Below are 19917 nucleotides of genomic sequence, written 5' to 3'. Positions count from 1 at the left end.
TTCTGTGTATGTTATTTTGATGTAGTGTGTGCTGTTTGATATGTTTGTATTGTACATGCTGTGTGCTTATGGGACTTATTCTTGTGGCCCAGTCTTGGGGAGTAGATGGAAAGGGACCTGTGGTAGAAGGCTTTGTTTGTGGGTAATGTACTCAATAATAATACTAATTTGTTATTTAGCTGCCGCTTTAATCAGAAACGACTTAAAAGTTGATTAGACTAAGCAGGGGAAAATCCCTCCTGGAGAAATGTGGGGTTAAGGGCCTTGCTCAAGGGCCCAACAGTTGTGCAGATCTTATCGTCAACCACCAACCTTCCCTGGGTCCCAGTCATGCACCTTAGCCACTAGGCTGCAGGGTGCCCCTGGGTAGGAATCGCTCTGAGTGTTGTACTCCGCAGAGTAAACCCAGGGCTTATTCATTAAGCAGAACATTCCGGTATGTTTTGAATCCACCCCTACTTTACTGCAGGGTGGCCAGTGGAGGATGGGCTCCCCGCTATAGCCCGGTTCCTCCTGAGAGTTCCTCCCACTGGGGAGTTTTTACTTTCCACTGTTTGAGGGTTTTTTCTCTCCACTAGATGGTTGTTTTTTGTTTTTTTATGTTTTTTTTAAACCTCGTGCTGTGGGGGTTTAGGGTGATGGCAAGCTCTGTTTTTGCTGTTTTTCTGCTACTCTGTAGCAGTGTCTTTGTGGCAGTTTTCTGCAAACTGTATCTGCTGTACGAATACAACTGATTTGAATGCTTTGTCTACTGAACAGGAAGTTCACCCTGGGGTTTGCAAATCATGCAGGAGACGTTTGCTCCACTGAATTGTTGCTGGGATTATGCATTGCAACAAGTTAATGTAACTAGCCACAGCATAAGGTATAGTTACTGTGATTATATTCTCCGTCCATGCACTATATCAGCGACATTTTGCAGCCAACATTTGGTTCAATCCTGTTTGTGTTGGCCTTAAATGGCGAATTACATTTTGCAAGCTATTGCTCACCTATACGTGTGTGTAATATTGTTTCCCATCTGTATTGTGTATGGTAATTTATAAAAGATAATTCCCATGTGTGTAACTGCACACAAATGACATAAAACTTTAGCGTCATGTGTTTGCATTCTTCAATATAACCATGGACTGTCTGTGGGATACAGACTTGGTGATGAGTTCAGTAGTGATGAATTGTGTATGGTGTCTGTTGTGAAATACATTCTCTACCTGACCTCGTCAAGGTGGCACTGCATATCTACATGGGAATGATTGAGTAAATCAGACACCATTGCTTCCTGTCAGTGATGACTAGGGTCAGTCCCACATAGACACACACTGCTTATCTTTCCTTATATGTGCTCGGGTGAGAGACCCTCACGTTGGACTCATTTCCAACTCGCTGTGGACCACCGCGTGGAATAAACGTTCATTTCCGGCCGCACTGCTGAGTCTCCTGGTCGTCTCTTTGGAAAAAAGCAAACCGTGCATAGACTGGATGCGTATCTGTAGGTTGTAAACCGTAGGGTCTGTGCGTTGAAGAGACTAGAAGTGGATATATGCGTAGAAGCAACACACTGAAGGAGGTAATTGCAGTGTGTTGGGAGGATAGAGTTTGAGATTGGCTGTGTACGTGGGAAATGGACTCTGAGTGGCTTAAGCTCTGTGTATAGGGAACAGACGATAGATGTGTTGGTAATCGATTGTGAATAGGATCGGCCTCTTATGTGCGAATGGATTGTGTGTCAGTGTCAGCGAGAGAGAGAGAGAGAGGGTCTGTCTCTGTAGAGTAAACTCAGGGCTTATTCAGGAAGCCGAACATTCCGGTATGTTTTGAATCCACCCCTACTTTACTCCAGGGTGGCCAGTGGAGGATGGGCTCCCCGCTATAGCCCGGTTCCTCCTGAGAGTTCCTCCCACTGGGGAGTTTTTACTTTCCATTGTTTGAGGGTTTTTCTCTCCACTGGATAGGTTTTTATTCATGTTATTTTATTTTTTTAACCGTGTGCTTTGGGGGTTTAGGGTCCCAAATACCAAGCTGTTTTTGCTGTTTTTCTGCTACTCTGTAGCAGTGTCTTTGTGGCAGTTTTCTGCAAACTGTATCTGCTATACAAATAAAACAGATTTGAATGCTTTGTCTCCTGAACAGGAAGTTCACCCTGGGGTTTGCTACATTTTACAACAGTCTTTTCACATGAGCAAATCATGCAGGAGATGTTCGCTCCACTGAATTGTTGCTGGGATTATGCATTGCAACAAGTTACTGTAACTAGCCACAGTATAAGGTGTAGTTACTGTGATTATATTGTCCTTCCCTTCAATATGTTTGTAACATTCTGCAGCCAATGGTTCAATCCTGTTTATTAGCCTTTAATGGCAAACTTTTGCTATTGCTCACCTATACATTTGTGTAATATTGTTTACTGTCTTGTGTATGGTCATTTATAAAAAAATAACGTGTGTGTTATTGCACACAAATGGCAAATACAACTATAGCATCATGTGTTTGCACTCTTCAATATAACCATGGACTGGCTTTATGGGATACAGACTTGGTGATTTGTTCGGTATATGGACTGGAAATGTTTCTGCAGGTTGTAAACAATAGGTTCTGTGTGTTGAAGAGACTAGGAGTGGATATATGTGTAGAAACTGAAAGAGGTCATTACAGGGTGTTGGGGGAATAGAGTTTGAGATTGGCTGTGTGTGTGGGAAATGGGCTCTGAGTAGCTGAAGCCCTGTGTATAAGGAACAGACAGTGGGATTGGCTCTGCTTGTGAGATGGAGCTTGAGAGTTGCGAGGGAGGTTTCAACTACAGTACTGGATGTGTAGTTCAGTGTCACTCCTTTCTCTGCTGTTGGGTAGAGAGCTGAAAAAGAGGGTACATCTGGTTCTGTGATATTAACCCTGTAAGGTGTGTGAGATCGCAAATATGTGATTAGAATGTTAATTAAGGGGACATTCTAATGCTGATGTAACAATCACTACTGGTAAGTGAAAGCAATGGAATTCTAGAATACTGCCTAAGAATTTGGGGAAAAAGAATATTCCAAAAAAAAACTACTCTTCAAAGGGTTAAAGATATGGTAAGTAAAGAGCTCTGTGTTCCCGTACAGTAACTTGGGATTAGTTCTGTATCTGACATTTTGCTGTGAGTGTGTGTGTGAGGATACAGTCTACAAGCAGTGGCACTAATTAGCGGTTGAGCTTTGGTCACATTCTGTTCAGCTCCATGGCACACTAGGGTCAGCCTAACTGCGCTGAGCTGTGTGCTAGTACAGATATGCCTGTTCACACCTGCATGCCAAATGCCCTATAGCTGAACGTGAAGCAAAGCAATTTCCACTGCACTCATACGCATCTCACTGTGACGCTACTTCTTAGCACTGGAGTCAGGGCTGGGGTTAAGGAGGTAGAGGCTAATCATTGACTTAACATGAAAAACAATGACCAATCACCACATGACCTACCGCAATTACCAAGTGTTTGTGTCCTATGTGCTGACAGTGTTCATGCCGACCTTTGTTTTTAAAGACCTTTCGAGCAGTCCCTTTGCGAATATGATTTTCTCCAAAGCTACCAGGAAACCATCTTCAAGGCTTGTTCCTTAAGTCTCTCCCTCTGATCTCCATCCCAACTCTGTCATCATACCTGTATTTTTTTTTTCTTCTACTGCTGTGATTCTACTAACCCGAAATCGAGCGCTGTAGTTTTACGGAGCCGGAGTTCACCCATCCGGTTAGTGTAGAGATCAGTGTCCGCTGAACACAGCAGTTCTGGGAGGCGCAGTAATCCTCTGTTAATGTTATTTATAGCCAGAGTGCACACAAAGACAGTTGGCTGCTAGTCTCTGGATATAGGGCTCGAGCCTGGGTAATCTTTACCACACTGTCTGTCTCCCCCACTCTCTCTCTCTCCAGGAGGACTGTTGCAAATGACCCAGCCTCTAATCTGCGCTGTCACATTAGTGCAATATATGTGCGGCCACTTCAGTGCGCTCAGCTTCACTCCCATGACTCTTCTGCTCTGTGAGTGAGCCCTCTACGCTCCTGTACGTATGGAGATGTAGGCTTGGAGTATTTTAGGACTGAAAGTGCCATTTATTTTCGTACCTCCCTGTTGCATTTCCGTGCAGGGGAAGCGGAGCTTTAAATATATTTCCACCTATTTGTGTCACCCACAGAAAAGGGAACAGTGACGTTGTGTCTCCACTGGTGGGCTGATGTATTTCTGTAGTCAACCCATTGCATACTTTCACATTTAACCCATTAAATGAAGGGATCTTACACTTATATTTCTGTCGGCATGAAGCTCAGACCATTCTAATTATGCTGAAAATGTGGGGGAAACGAATTCGCAATTTTTTTTTTTGTAGGAACACAGAAACACAGTGTTGAAGATGAAAACACCATGAAACCACTCTCGGCTTATTATTTGAAATAATCCAACATTCATACCTGCACGGGTGTCCAAAAAAGAGGGAAATTTATGTTTATGTGGCCATCTAGTGGCCACGGTCAAGTAGCAAACTGTACAACAGCGATTATCACACACTCAGTGATGTTCACAAATCTACATTTGCAAGATGCTAAAAATAATACATATAACCGAACTATTTTGGCAGTTATTAACATTACGCTACTTCTGTTATACATCATTTATCCACGGAGAAAACAGATGCTAGTAGGTTACAGTAGCCTATACAACATTTGTGTTACAAACTACCACCAAAAATAAAATAAAATGGAAAAAATAAATGAAACGAAAATCAGCCGGCCGCTCATTATCGCCGCCTGCGTTTTCCACCCGCTCGATCACACCCGCATCTTCATTACCCAGAATGCCACAGACCTCGTTTCAGAAGAGGCGGATCTCCGCACTTGCAGTTTCGGCCAGCGCGCAAATGGAAATTTACTTCCGCATTGCCACGGAAACACATAATAAATAGCAATATAATAAATACATCATTATGTAATACAATATTAGTATGTGCACATCGGAGATATTTGTGTGTTACCAAATTCTAGAGATGCAATTCTACTTATAGTTTTGCACACATAGTACCATACCACTTCCAGTTAGGTTGAAATAACTCGGAACCATTTTAAACAGTCTATTATATGGCATAACGTTAAATCTGTACGCTTTACATACAGGTATTTGAAAGCAGTGTTTCTTCACAGTTTCAAAGACTTTATTTAAAGTATAAACAATTTTAAAACACTTTACATATATTATTTTTTTTGTGACTACAATTTGCTAATCAGCAAATTAAAATTAATATAAAAAATCTGAATGAACAATTCTTACATATTGTACAAAAGAAAAACATACACCAATGTATATCCTCTTCAGTAAAACTGGCAACCCCTTCATGATTGTCATAGTATACTAAGAAAAATAACAATAAATAGATGACGAAACATCAAATAAATAGATTTTGACAGCAGTTTTGCTCTTACTTCTTAACTGATGTGAATTATCTTGCTTATCCTGTACAGAAATGGCTTGGTGTGAAAAGAAAAAGAAAAATCACAATTCTACCTTGATGGAAACTGTACAAAACTGAAGTACATCCCCAAAAACGTCTGCAAAGACTAAATAAGCCAGGTCTGACATTACTAACTGCTAACATAGCCATCGTCGTTCTTTTACTCTAAAAAATAAAAACCAAAAACATTGGACTGTACTTGATCTATTTTTATTTATTTGTTTATTTTTTAAGAAATAAGCTCATAGTTCTTGAAACTGACGGTGTCAGCAGATTGTAGTTGTTCTGTGAGGCTGGTCACGAGGCCTGAGACGGGAGTTTTTCCTCTTTTAGATCCATCGGTCTCTTCCCCCCTCGGCCCAGAATAACATTAAGCTCTGTGTTCAGTCTCGTATTATTATTATTTTTTCCAAAGAACATCCATCCGTCCATCTTAAATCCCACAAAACCCCTCCCCCAACCCCCCATCCCCCAAACAAATGGGTGGAAAAATAATTTATTTTTAAATGCTTTTTTTTGTAACTTTTTTCTCCTCAGAAAAAAGTTCTGTTTTCAACATTAGTTTTCAGTGCTTTTTTTTTTTTTAAATCAGCTGTCTTTTACGAAATATTTTTTTTCTTCGTCTGCGACATTGATCCGTTTTTTGTAAATGTTTTTTTTTTTTTTTCTTCTTGAAAGTCCCTGCAGTGTCCAAAGCACTATTCCGTTTAGTCTCTGTCGGAGAAGAGAGGAGAGGACAGGACAGGAGGAGAGAGGAGAGGAAGAGGGCAGAGGGAGGGAGGGAGGGAGGGAAAGAGAGGGCAGTGTCTTGACCAGGAGGGGGCGCTGTTACCTCTTGCCCATCTCGTTCTGTCTCAGGAACTGGATGTTGGTGCTGCTGTCGGCCAGTTCGGGGTACTGCTCCACAGGGAGCACGTAGTACCCCTCGTACCCCTGCACCCTGCCCGTGGAGACCAGCTGCTGCCTCTCCCCCTCGGTCCACAGCCTGCCCCCCTCCTTCCCCTCCTGCGCCCGGCGCTGCTCCCGCGCCCAGGCGCCCGACAGCGCCCTCTGGTGGGCCAGCTCCAGCACGCGGGCGCGCTCCTTGTCCAGCACGTCGGCGGCGGGGCCGTAGCGCACGCTGAGGGAGAGCGAGGGCGAGCGGAACTCCACCGTGGCGGCCCGGCGGGTGCGGCCGCCCACCGTCACGTTCACGCCGCCTTCCAGAGCCTTCCGGCCGCCCGTCAGCCCCAGCGCCAGCAGGTCGCCGTCCGGGGGCCCCACCTTGACGAAGAAGTGGCAGTCGCGGCCGTCCAGCGTGTAGTGCGTGCCCTCCAGGTGGGTGGCGCCGTTGAGCACCTGCGCCACCTTGCGGGCGTCCTCGCTCGCCCCGCTGGAGACGGCCGCGGTCACGTGACCCGCCTTCACCGCCAGCATCACGCCCCGGCCCACGATGGGGGGCGTGGTGCCGAACCAGTGCCCGGGTTTGGGCCGCTTGCCCCTGCGCTCCTTGTTCAGCAGCTGCCCCTCCAGGGCCATGAAGGCCTGGTTCTGCCGCTCCGTCTCCTGCTGCACCCCTGTGATCAGCTGCAGAGAGGGCACAGGGGTCAGAGGTCAGGGGTAAGGGTGTTTCAGGTATGACAAAAGTGCCCAATAAGGCTCAAATGCTTGCCGCTGGAGCGGTACCCTACAGCTACATAAAACTGTAACCCTAGCCAGCAATATATAATTAATTTGTGCCTTCCTTGCTTGGGAAATGTACTCATTTGTACCCAAAGAGAGCATTACTGTACTTTCAGGGTACATTTGGGAAATTTGATCCTTGTAGAAGAAAAATGTACCTCCACTGTCACCTTATTTCTGAGGGTGAGCACCAGGTAAAGGAAGGACACAGTCGTAAGGCTTGAGGACAGTTCTCGTGTTGGGAGATATTTATTAAAACACGGGGAGAAAAAGAACTGAAGTGTTCCAGAGACCAGCTCCAGAGATCCATTACAGTTTTATGTTCGCTTCCCTGTCGTTGTATATTATTTATTATTATTGAATTTGCCTGGAAGAAGCGCCAGCGCCACCGTCTTTTTTTTTGTTGTTGAAGGAACAGATGAAGCTCAAATAGCCATTTAACTCCACACAACTGTGAGGGAATTTTATCATCTGTAATCTAACGGGAGGAACCACCTGAAACTTTGAGCAGGGCTCACATTTGACCCCGGTAAACAGCGTTCTATTACTGTATAGCATAAATAACTAAAATAATTTTACATGTAAATACATTTAGTTTGTCGGAGTAGGGCACCTGGAAAATATGCTATATCACTGTATGAGATAATAAAAATGATATATTTATAAAGAAATACAAATATATCAAATAAATATATTTTATGTATAAATAAATAACACACAAATAGCCCTGGACACCTCCGGAGGAGAGTCAGAAAGTAAAAGTCCTGCCGTGTGTTTCTTCCAATCTTTAACCAGCTGACTTCTCTCATTAGTTCTGCCTCCTGGCTGAAGGTAATTGTGCAAAACACGGGGAAGGACTTTGACTTTCTGAACCTGGATTATACACCTCTGGGCGCCTCCTGGCCCTGACCAGTACCCCCGGGCTTCCGTGTTCTGGCACCACCGCCCGCCCCCTCACGTAGTCGCCGTGGAAACACCACACCCACCTGCGCCTTCTCGCTGTCCTGACTGGCCAGCAGCTCGTAGGGCGGGTCCACGAAGTACAGGGAGTGCCGGGGGAACCCGGGGATGATGTTGCTGAGCTGGAACCCGAACATCACCAGCCAGCTCTTCACATCTGCGGGGCAGCGGGGAGGAGAGGGGTGAGAGGCCCTGCCCACACAACCTCACACAGCCCACCGTAGAGCTGCTGGCTCCAGCCCCAGGTCAGCATTTAGGGATGAGAGATCCCCAAACAAATAAAGAACCCTGCCGTTGGGCCCTGGAGCAAGGCCCTAAACCCAAAAAACTGCTCCAGGAGCTTTGCCCCTGTTCTCTCACTCTCTCTCTCCCCACTGGCAACTGTTCCCTCCAGCATTTCTCCCAGGGCATCCTTGCAAAAGAGAACACCATTGAGGACACTGTATAATTTTCATGTCCAATTCCAAAGCAACATTTAATTTCACTCTTTAGCGAGACCATCAGATTAAATTAATTTCTTTCAAGATCAATAGAGCACAGAACAGTATTTGAATCCAAAATAAAAACTATTTGAATCCAAAATAAAAACTATTTGAACCCGGATCTGCTCTTGACCTTGGCAGTTTTTAGGTCTTGGTTACAGCCCTGGGGTGGAAATGTCGACCACGGAGAAGTTTACAAAACAAACACCAGAGATCGTAATCAAGAGCTGTAAAAGAGCCAGTGGGTGGAGGGGGAGTTGGCGGGGTGGGGGTGAGACTTGGAGACGGTGTGTGTATGTGTGTGTGTGTGTATGTGTTTTGTGTTTGTGTGTGTGTGTATGTGTGTGTGTGTGTGTGTGTATGTGTGTGTGTGTGTGTGTGTGTGTGTATGTGTGTGTGTGTCTGTGTGTGTATGTGTGTGTGTATGTGTGTGTATGTGTGTCTGTGTGTGTATGTGTGTGTGTGTATGTGTACATGTGTGTGTATGTGTGTGTATGTGTGTGTGTGTGTGTGTGTCTGTGTGTGTATGTGTATGTATGTGTGTGTGTGTATGTGTGTGTGTGTGTATGTGTGTGTACGTGTGTGTGTGTGTGTATGTGTACGTGTGTGTGTGTGTGTGTATGTGTGTGTATGTGTGTGTGTGTGTACGTGTGTGTGTGTCTGTGTGTGTGTATGTGTGTGTATGTGTGTGTCTGTGTGTGTATATGTGTGTGTGTGTGTGTCTGTGTGTGTATGTGTGTGTATGTGTGTGTATGTGTACGTGTGTGTGTATGTGTGTGTGTGTATGTGTCTGTGTGTGTCTGTGTGTGTGTGTGTGTGTCTGTGTGTGTATGTGTGTGTATGTGTGTATGTGTGTGTGTGTGTGTCTGTGTGTGTATGTGTGTGTATGTGTGTATGTGTGTGTGTGTGTGTCTGTGTGTGTATGTGTGTGTACGTGTCTGTGTGTGTGTGTACGTGTGTGTGAGATGGCGAGGATGATTTATACACAGACCTGATGTGAACTGAGCGAAGCGGAGACAGCTGACTCTGGAGCGAAATGTTTCCTTTACAGCCCCGTCAGCTCGAATGTGTCTGCTGAATAACTCACCTTCACAAGACGGGCGGATAATTGGCTGCTTCGTGTCTGTGTATTGACATTTTCTCAGAGAAACCCGCTGTCGGACTGTATTTATGTTGGGTCAGGTTTGGTATTGATACAGCCCATTACGCTGTCATAAGTGAATAAATGATGATACTCTATTATGATAATCGTGTTATGGCATTGTGGTAATATCATTATTATTATACACTGTATCTGCCTCACACTGCGAAAAGCTCACTCGAGATATATAGGAATCAAACTCTACTGAATCAAAACACGCTGACTTTCCTGACTCACATTACACTTGTGAGTGTGCCACCAGAAACTCGCCAACCCCAACATGTGACCCTGCCATCCTCACAAAATCACTACCACCAGCAAAACACCTCTACACCTGCAACCACAACATCCACTGAATACATCCCCTCCACCCACACAATAGCAGTACACCACCCGTCAGTGAAAACCTCTCCATCTGTGGATACAACATACACAGTGACAGGGCACTGCTAAAAAGATTATAGAAAAATAATTAGTCTCAATTAGTATAATAGTCTAAATATCTACTTTTTTCCTTTTATATTTTGATAGAATAATGATGAGAATATTACCAATGAGGTGAGAGACAATTTTACTAATTTCAAGATTTGCCAATGGGACAAGAAAATTTAACTTGTCAAGAGACAAGTAGCTTAAGGCAAGCTAATATTTTCTGCTTGAGAGAAAAAATACAATTTTAAGTGTCATTACAAGACCAAAACACTAGTTAAGACAGGTAAACTACGCTCCAACACTCCTCCACCTTCCGACCCCGATTACCCCAAACCCAGACACGGAGAGATTCACCCGCCCTACCTGTGACGTAGTTCTTGACGTCGAGCACGTCGCTGAGCGGGTTGTTGTTCTTGAAGGAGTACAGGTTGAAGGGCGCCGGGTCCTTGCCTATCTTGGCCCAGAGGCCGTGGTCGGGGGAGGTCCAGCGCCCCGCCAGCACGTCGTAGTCGCGCTGGGTGAAGTGCACCAGCTTGGTGAGCGGGTCGTACAGCCCCCCGTGGAACCCCACCACCATCTGGAAGTCGGGGTTGGAGTCGTGGTACACCTCGCCGTACGCCGTGTACTGCAGCTGTTTGATCATCTGCCCGTTGCTGCTGAAGACGGCCAGCGGGGTGCCCGTGTTGTCGGAGGCCACGTAGTACTCCTCCCCGCTGCTCACCTCCATGGCGAAGAGGTGGCCCTGCAGGTCGTAGTACAGCGTGCTGATGGCCGAGCTGGAGTGGTTGAAGACGTGCGTGACCCGCGCCGGGTGGTTCAGGTCGGCGTAGAAGAACTGGAGGTGCTGGCCCAGGCTGGTTCTGCTGGAGACCCGGCGGCCCAGCCCGTCGTAGTGGTACTGCACGCTCCAGCCGCCGGGGGGCAGCCCGTAGGCCCGCACCAGCAGCCCCTTGGAGTTGTAGTGGAAGACGTCGGCCCCCCGCTGGCACAGGAAGCCGTCCTCGTCCAGCCGGTACTGCACGTCGCCCAGGCGGTTGATGCGGTCGCGCAGGTCGTAGCGCAGCGGCAGCAGCCGGGCGCCGTTGCCGGGGTTGAGCAGGTGCAGGTTGCCGTTGAGGTCGTAGTTGTAGCGCCAGGTGGCCCAGTCGTTGACCTTGACGGCCACCAGCTGGCCGTCGCCGTCGTACTCGTAGCGGTACTGCGTGGTGTTGGCGTACGGGCCGATCTTCAGCTCGCGCTTCACCACCCGGCCCATGCTGTCGTACTGCACCGTCATCCAGTACATGAGCGAGCGGAAGATCTCGTACTGCACCTCCTTGATGCGCCCGTGCGTGTCGAAGTGCTTGCTGAGGGTCATGACGGCGGTGGTGATGATCTGGTTGATGTCGTAGTAGATGACGCCGAACTTGCCGAAGTGCTCCACCTTGCCGGAGATCTCGTCGTAGCGGTAGAGGTCGACGGGCAGCGGCGTCTCGCTGATGACGGGCTTGACGCTGGCGATGCGGAAGCTGTTGTCGTGGTAGGTGTAGTCGAAGCGCGCGTTCACCATGCCCTCCTCGGAGAAGCGGTACATCTGCTTGTCCACCAGGGGGCCCATCTTGCGGTAGCGGATGGTGCAGGAGAAGCCGCCGCTCTGGAGGCTCACCATCTTCAGCACGCCCGCCGTCTCGTCGTAGCCGAAGGTCACGGCCGTGCTGTCGTACAGCACCTCGGAGAGCTTGGCCAGCTTGCCGTACTTGTACAGAACGCGGCGGCCCGTGCCCAGGTAGTGGGTGGCCAGGGGGCGCCCGTCCTCGCTGAAGTCGTGGATGACGGAGGCGTTGCTCTCGGGCGGGTTGTACACGTTGCGGATGTAGCCCACCGACACGTGCGTGGACATGGTGTGGCGCGCCACGCTGGGCACCGTCACCGCGGTGATGCGGCCGCAGCCGTCGTACTCGAACACGTACTGACGCTGCGTCTGCAGGAGCAGCACCATGGACTACAGAGAGAGAGAGAGGGAGAGAGGGGGAGAGAGAAAGAGGAGAGAGAGGGAGGAGAGGGAGGAGAGGGAGAGAGAGAGGGAGGAGAGAGAGGGATAGAGGGAGGGAGGAGGGAGGGAGAGAGAGTGTGAGAGAAAGAGAGACAGACAGAGAGAGAGTGTGAGAGAGAGGCAGAGAGAGACAGTGACAGAGAGCGAGAGAGAGAGGGAGAGAGTGAGAGAGAGTGAGAAAGAGAGAGTGAGGAGAGAGAGGGAGGGAGAGAAAGAGGAGAGAGAGGGAGAGGGAGGGAGAGAGAGTGAGGAGAAAGAGAGGGGGAGAGAGAAGAGAGTGAGAGAAAGAGAGGGAGGGAGAGAGAAGAAGCAAAAGAGAGGGATGAAGTGTGAGAGAGGGAGAGAGAGAGGAGGAGAGGGAGGAAGAGCAAGCGAGAAAGACAGAGACAAAAATACAATTTCTTTCTCTGCATGTAACTTGAGTTGTAAAAACATTCTTAATTTTCAATCAGAATTTAATGACAATTCCAGCTACACAATAAGAAAAGCATAAAATAGATTCATTAAAAAGGAAATGAAAAATAATGAGAAGAAGAAAACACTTTTCTGTGATTCTGTGACATTTACAATGTGAAACACTGTTCATATTCCACAGCAGTGGTGGTGTGAAGACAAACGGCCCCAGACTTCAGACTTCAGCTTTTACAATCTACAACACCTGCTGTAATCTCAGCGTTCGCTGAACAGGTGAGCGAAGGGCGAGAAAGAGATGGGTAAATACACTGGTGAAGGATAACTGGCATTCTGTGGCTGAGAGCACGTCTGAAAGCGGTTTTAAGCGTCTGTGTGTTTTCTCCTCGTAAAGTCTGATTTCAGCATCGCCGTCAAAAATCAATCGGCCAATCTGTCAAATCTGTTTTGTACAGTGACTTTTACAAAGAGCTTATCACATGAAGAATTTAAACTGATATTTTCAAGAGGGAAATGAAAAAAAAACATAAAAAGAAGAAAATCAGAAGAAAATTGAAAATTATTCCCTGAAGCCAAACGGAACAAGCAATGTTTTAGAAATTGGCGCTCCTCTTAACGACTGGCTCAGCATTAAATGAAAGCAGATTTTACTCTGATAGGACTACATTTCATCCTGTCTGGACTCCGATACCATTGAATACAGACTGGAGATTTGCTGAAGATACAGACCGAACACGAGGAAAGAGTGTGCTACATTTACAGGAGGGCTCTACATTTCTGGGAGGAGTGCTATGTTTCTGGGTGGAGTGCGACCCCCTCCTGTAAAATCCAGCTATCCCAGCTTGACCAAATGGAAAAGCTGGTAAAGCCGGTCATAAACCTGGTCTAGCCGGGTATGAGCTGATCAACCGGCATGGCCAAACTGGTCATACGATTACATTACATTACAAGGCATTTAGCAGACGCTCTTATGAGCTAGCAAACCAGCTAGCGCTGATAGTTTGTCTGAGCTGGTAGCTGGTCAAACCATGTCGAGCTGAGAGCCGTCTGAACCGACCGGCGAACCAAACAGACCGTGTCGAGGTGGGAGCCGGTCCGATCCGGTCGACCAACCACCAGCTGTTTGAGCCGTTGTTTCTTCCGCGGGGTAAGTTTCCGGACGTTCCGCGAGACTCACCTTGTCCAGGTAGCTGTAGCTCCACACCTTCCCGTCCACGAAGGTGCGGGAGGCGATGCGTCCGAGCGAGTCGAACTCGGTGCGTTCGCTCATGCTGCCGCGCTGCAGCCCCACCAGCTGGCCCGTGGCCGAGTACGACACGTTGACCACCGCCAGGCTGCTGCTGGGCAGCCACATGATGGGCCGGCCCTGCGCGTCGTACATGATGCGCAGCGTGAACTTGCGGTGGTCGTCGTAGATCTTCTCCGTGCGCGTGTTGCGGTCGAAGTCGATGGAGAGCAGGTTCCTCCCGTGGGCCTGCGGCGCGTCAGGGAGATGATACGGAAAAATATACTCAACAATGACAAATTATTTTTGTTATAATAATAAACACAAATTTTTGTACTTCAAGGGTCAAATTTCCTAAATTAACCCTGGATGTACAGTAATGTTCTCTTTGGGTCCAAATGAGTACATTTTCCAAGCAAAAAAGGTACAAATTAATTATATATTGCTGGCTATGGGTACAATTTTATATACATTACATTACATTACATTATTGGCATTTGGCAGACGCTTTTATCCAGAGCGACATACAGTTGATTAGACTAAGCAGGAGACAATCCTCCCCTGGAGTAATGCAGGAGACAATCCTCCCCTGGAGTAATGCAGGGTTAAGGGCCTTGCTCAAGGGCCCAGCGGCTGTGCGGATCTTATTGTGGCTACACCGGGATTAGAACCCCCGACCTTGCGTATCCCAGTCCTTTACCTTAACCACTACGCTACAGGCTGCCCTATACCTGAGGTTGACAAACATTTGTACCTTTTTAGGCACTTTTAGTTCCTTTACTTCTGAGAGTGCACACACTAAAATGTTCAGTGTTAATTGAACTTATATGGGTCCACTATAGGCAGTTGGGAGTTGATTTAACACTGGGTACAAAGCCCCATACCCACAGACAAACCTCCGTTCTGTGAGGTGAACACTGCACAGGGTATCCACAGCCAGACCTAGCCTTCTACAGGACCTCAGCAAGAGCTATGGATCGGCAAAACTGGACACGCATTTTCCACGGGACACTTTGGCTACAGTACACAGGAAGTGACATCACGCCCTCACCCGCAGCTTCCTGCCGAACACGGTGACCTTGCCCTTGGTCTGTTCCTTGCGCAGACGCCACTCGATGGAGTTGAGGCCGTTGTCGGAGGGCAGGGTGATGTTTCGGCGGCCGATGGTGGGGCTGACGGACCCCGCCAGCACGTGGGGCTCCGTGTGGAAGCTGATGCCCATCCCGTTGGCGTACATCACGCGCATGGTGCCGTTGTTGCACAGCTGGTAGCTGTTCCGCACTTGGTCTGCAGGGGGCGACAGAGCGGCGCGCGGGATTAACGCGGGAGAGCGGAGAGAGGGAGCGAGGCCTCGCGTTCTGCTAATCTCCGGACGCAGCAGAAACCCGCGGCTGCGGACCTCCACGGTACCCTGCGCTAAAAGCAGGATACTTTATCTCCCGCGCAATCGGCGGAAACCTCTTCCAGCTGGTCGGAAAAACAAGCTGCTCCCATGAAGCGGCGAGATGGGAGATAAGATGGGAGTGTTTTTAAGACTCGGATAGAGTGCCTTTTATTCCATTTGAGCACAGTAACAAGATCATGTACAGCATCAAAGACATCCATCACAAGCCGGAATAATCCACATAACCGCATTTAAAGAAGGGAAAAAAAAAAACAAAAAAAATCTTTGGAGCGCCTCAGCAGTCGGCTGGCTTTTAAAGAAGGCTTTTAACCGGTCTGTATTTCTGCATCGGGGGAGTAAAGCCTGGCTCTTAAAATCTGATTTACACCAACAGAGGGCCGCACACCGCTCCAGCGCCATATCAAAACGACTTTGCGGTTTAAAGCATCCAAATAGCCTTTCGCCTTTACTGGGCCCAGGGGTGCAGTTTTGTGCACCTCTCTAAACTTCTGATTCTCAGGGCTCCCCTGTGCTCCAGACACACACACACAGACACTCACTCACACACACACACATGCACACAAACACTTATTTATTTCCCTGGAACACGGCACCCATGGGTCAGGGGTTGGGGGAGATCTGATAATGCTTTGGCTAAACAAGCCGAATAGGCTCAGGGATCCTGGGGCCCTCTCCCAGGGCTGTGGAGAGAGACCTGAGATTAAGATGTACCCCACCGAGGGAGAGGAACAGCTCCCTGTGCCACCTGAGCGCTCGAAGAGAGAGAGGGAGGAAGCGTGAGAATAAGAAAGAGAGGGAGGGAGAGGGAGGGAGAAAGCGTGAGAATGAGAAAGAGAGGGAGAGAGAGAGAGGGAGAAAGCGTGAGAATGAGAAAGAGAGGGAGAGAGAGAGGGAGAAAGAGTGTGAGAATGAGAAAGAGAGAGAGGGAGAAAGCGTGAGAATGAGAAAGAGAGGGAGAGAGAGGGAGAAAGCATGAGAATGAGAAAGAGAGGGAGAGAGAGAGGGAAAAAGAGTGTGAGAATGAGAAAGAGAGAGAGAGGGAAAAAGCGTGAGAATGTGAAAGAGAGAGAGAGGGAGAAAGCGTGAGAATGTGAAAGAGAGAGAGGGAGAAAGCGTGTGAATGAGAAAGAAAAGGAGAGAGAGAGGGAGTGGAGGAGCTTCACTGGGGGGAAACAGTGCTAGGGAGAGATGGAGAAACAGAGGAAGAGAGAGAGGGAGGGATGGAGGTTCACGGGGGAGGGGGGGGGGAAACAGAGTGCTAGAGAGCGAGGGAGAGACATATCTGCAACAGGAGATCAGTATCTCTCTTAGGCAGCATGTGTTTATGGGCCAGAGAGAGATATGGCTGTGTGCAAATGGGAGTGAGTTTGTCTTAAAGAGAGTGAGCGAGACAGAGACAGAGAGAGAGAGAGAGGGAGAGAGAGATAGAGAGAGAGAGGGAGAAGGAGAGAGAGAGGGAGAGAGATAGAGAGAGGGGGAGAGAGAGAGATAGAGGGAGAGGAGAGAGAGATAGAGAGAGGGGGAGAGAGAGAGAGGGAGAGGGAGAGGGGGAGAGAGAGAGAGAGAGATAGAGAGAGGGGGAGAGAGAGATAGAGGGAGAGGGAGAGAGATAGAGAGAGGGGGAGAGAGAGAGAGAGAGGGGGGGAGAGAGAGAGAGAGAGAGGGAGAGGGAGAGAGATAGAGAGAGGGGAGAGAGAGAGATAGAGGAGAGGGAGATAGATAGAGAGAGGGGGAGAGAGAGAGAGAGATAGAGAGAGGGGGAGAGAGAGAGAGGGAGAGAGAGAGGGAGAGGGAGAGAGATAGAGAGAGGGGAGAGAGAGAGAGAGAGAGGGGGGGAGAGAGAGAGAGGGAGAGGGAGAGAGGGTGAGGGAGAGAGATAGAGAAAGGGGGAGAGAGAGAGAGAGGGGGGGAGAGAGAGGAGAGGAGAGGGAGAGGGGGAGAGAGAGAGAGGGGGGGAGAGAGAGGGAGAGGGAGAGGGAGAGGGGGAGAGAGAGAGAGAGTCTGCACGCGGGCGTGTGACATCCTCACCTTGCACCACGGAGTAAGATGCCTCCACAGACGAGAGGTTGGTCACCACGGTGACGTCGTCGTCCCTGTTGGAGCTCTCGATGTCGATGTTGATGGAGCGCTCGATCTCGCGGTGCAGGCTGGTGACCACGCCCGTGGGGTAGCTGACGTTGGTCAGGCGGCCCTCACTGTCATACCTGGGGGGGGGGAGGGAGAAGGTGGTGGGGGGGATATAAGAAGAAGCTCACTGGAGCAACAGACCCTGTACTGCACTGCTGCTTAAAGCGTTCAGTATTCTCCTGTACTGCACTGCTTCTTAAAGGGTTTAGTATTCTCCCTGTACTGCGCTGCTTCTTAAAGGGTTCAGTATTCTCCCTGTACTGCACTGCTTCTTAAAGGGTTCAGTATTCTCCCTGTACTGCGCTGCTGCTTAAAGGTTGAGGTCTGTTGTTGCAGGCTGAGACAGAATCAGGTGACCAACAGGAGAGTGACAGGAGGCCTCATCTAAGTGGTTGGAGATATCTCATTGAATATGGCCCAACCACATGTGACAGTTTTCTGTCAAATAAAAAAGGCGCTATACAAATAAAATTGAATTGAAGTCATTTTGTATGAGCGTCTATCACTAAATGTTTACAGTCTGCATCAGACCTCATTCCATTTACCTATTGAATTTACCTATTGATTCTTTTCCTGAATAAAAGCTATATTAGTTTAATTAGGTGTTGAAGCGCTGGTCCAAAACAAAGACATCTCGACAGATTATGTTATAGGATCTATGAAGTCAGGAGGACTACAGAAATATAATGCCAGGTACTTGTGTTATAACATCAACTGAGCTCAAAAAAAAGAAAGAAAATATTTATTATATTGCTGGGACTCACTGTGTAACTGTGAGCTGCCATTTTAAGATTTGCAGGCTGCTTAGTTTGAGTGTTTTCAGGCAGTGCAGATGTGCTCCAGCCAGGTGGAGTGCAGTACATAGGAACGGACACTAGAGGGAGACAGCAACCTGCACAGATGGTGTTCATTCGGAGAATCACTGAGGATACTGCCAATCAAGGTAGCTCAGTTATCCTGGACTGAAAAACAGGACCTTGCCCTTTAAACCTAACGGTCCCTGCTTTGGAAAAGCAGACCACATCAAGTGAACCAGGACAGCTGCTGGTCTCCAGGGAGGGGCTTAACTGTGGAACAAACGCCTGCAGACACTGCGGCCCCCCAGGACCCCGGGGTTAGAGGTCAAGCATAAGATGATTCGGCTCACAGCTCGAACCCAATGCCCCAGCCTGCCCCTGGCTTCTTCTGCTGCCCGGGGCAACCTTGTGGCACTGTGACACGGAAGAGCAGGGAGAATCACAAACAATCGGATTCCTCACCCAATAGCCTCTAATAAACTCTCACCGACACACAACCCAGGCCTGTATGAATATGGATTCTTTTTGTGTGTTTTTGACTGTTGACAACCTTCCACAGAGAGCAGTGCAACATTTACTGTAGAGAAAATGTACGTAAATACACACTGACGCAAGCAAGATACGGGACGCATCAAAGACATAACCATACATACACACACACACTCTCTCCTACACACAAACGCTCTCTCTGTCAGTCTCACACACACACACAGAAGCATACACACTCTCTCTCTTGCAGTCACGCACACACAGTCTCTCTCTCACTCTCATACACACACGTTCTCTCTCACACACGCTCACTCTCTCACACACACACGTTCTCTCTCACACACACTCTATCTCTCTCTCTCACACACACTATCTCTCACACACACATTCTCTCTCACACACATTCTCTCTCTCTCACACACACTCTATCTCTCTCACACACTCACACTCTCTCACACACACACACAGTCTCTCTCTCTCTCACACACACTATCTCTCACACACACATTCTCTCTCACACACATTCTCTCTCTCTCACACACACTCTATCTCTCTCACACACTCACACTCTCTCACACACACACACAGTCTCTCTCTCTCTCACTCACACTCTCACTCTCACACACTCTCACTCTCACACACTCACACTCTCTCACACACACACGTTCTCTCTCACACACGTTCTCTCTCACACACAGTCTCTATCTCTCTCTCTCACACACACTCTCTCTCACTCACACACATTCTCTCTCTCTCACACACATTCTCTCTCACACACGTTCTCTCTCACACACAGTCTCTATCTCTCTCTCTCACACACACTCTCTCTCACACACACATTCTCTCTCTCTCACACACACTCTCTCTCACTCACACACATTCTCTCTCTCTCACACACATTCTCTCTCACACACTCTCTCTCTCTCTTACTCGTAGAAGGTGGTCCACCCGGTCTCGTCGGCCTTGGAGGCCAGCAGCCCCGTGTTCCCGGCGTAGCTCAGCAGCGCCACCTCCTGGTTGAGCGCGGAGACGGCCCTCAGGCCCCCGGCGGGGTCCAGGGCCAGCGTGACCACCTGGTTCTCGGGCAGCAGGACCAGCCTGAGGGCCCCGGCGCCCCCCTGCCCCGCCCCGTCCCGCCGGACGCGCACGGTGTTGTTACAGCTGTCCACCGCCGCCGCCAGCTCGCCGTCCGCCCCGTACGAGAAGTTGTACAGCGGCTCCCCGGTGACCAGGCTGACGGTCTGCAGGTGGCGGCCGTCCGGCCCGAACACGTACAGCTCC

General features: G+C 48.6%; 1 protein-coding gene across 1 annotated transcript in view; it reads right to left on the bottom strand.

The window, feature by feature from the left end:
• Nucleotides 1–4448: 4448 nt before the first annotated feature.
• LOC133132572 (teneurin-2-like) overlaps nt 4449–19917 on the bottom strand; it is a 403992-nt gene continuing 388523 nt past the window's right edge. The window contains exons 25-30 of the mRNA XM_061248068.1: nt 17252–17427; nt 14870–15105; nt 13771–14067; nt 10514–12131; nt 8122–8252; nt 4449–7039 (exon numbers count right to left, since the gene is read on the bottom strand). Coding sequence (XP_061104052.1) covers nt 6302–7039; nt 8122–8252; nt 10514–12131; nt 13771–14067; nt 14870–15105; nt 17252–17427 — 3196 coding nt within the window. The 3' untranslated portion in view covers nt 4449–6301. The remainder of the gene's footprint in view (nt 7040–8121; nt 8253–10513; nt 12132–13770; nt 14068–14869; nt 15106–17251; nt 17428–19917) is intronic.

The sequence above is a fragment of the Conger conger genome, chromosome 7 (assembly GCF_963514075.1).
Source record: "Conger conger chromosome 7, fConCon1.1, whole genome shotgun sequence".
NCBI lineage: Eukaryota > Metazoa > Chordata > Actinopteri > Anguilliformes > Congridae > Conger > Conger conger.
This window is presented reverse-complemented; position numbering and strand designations above follow the sequence as displayed.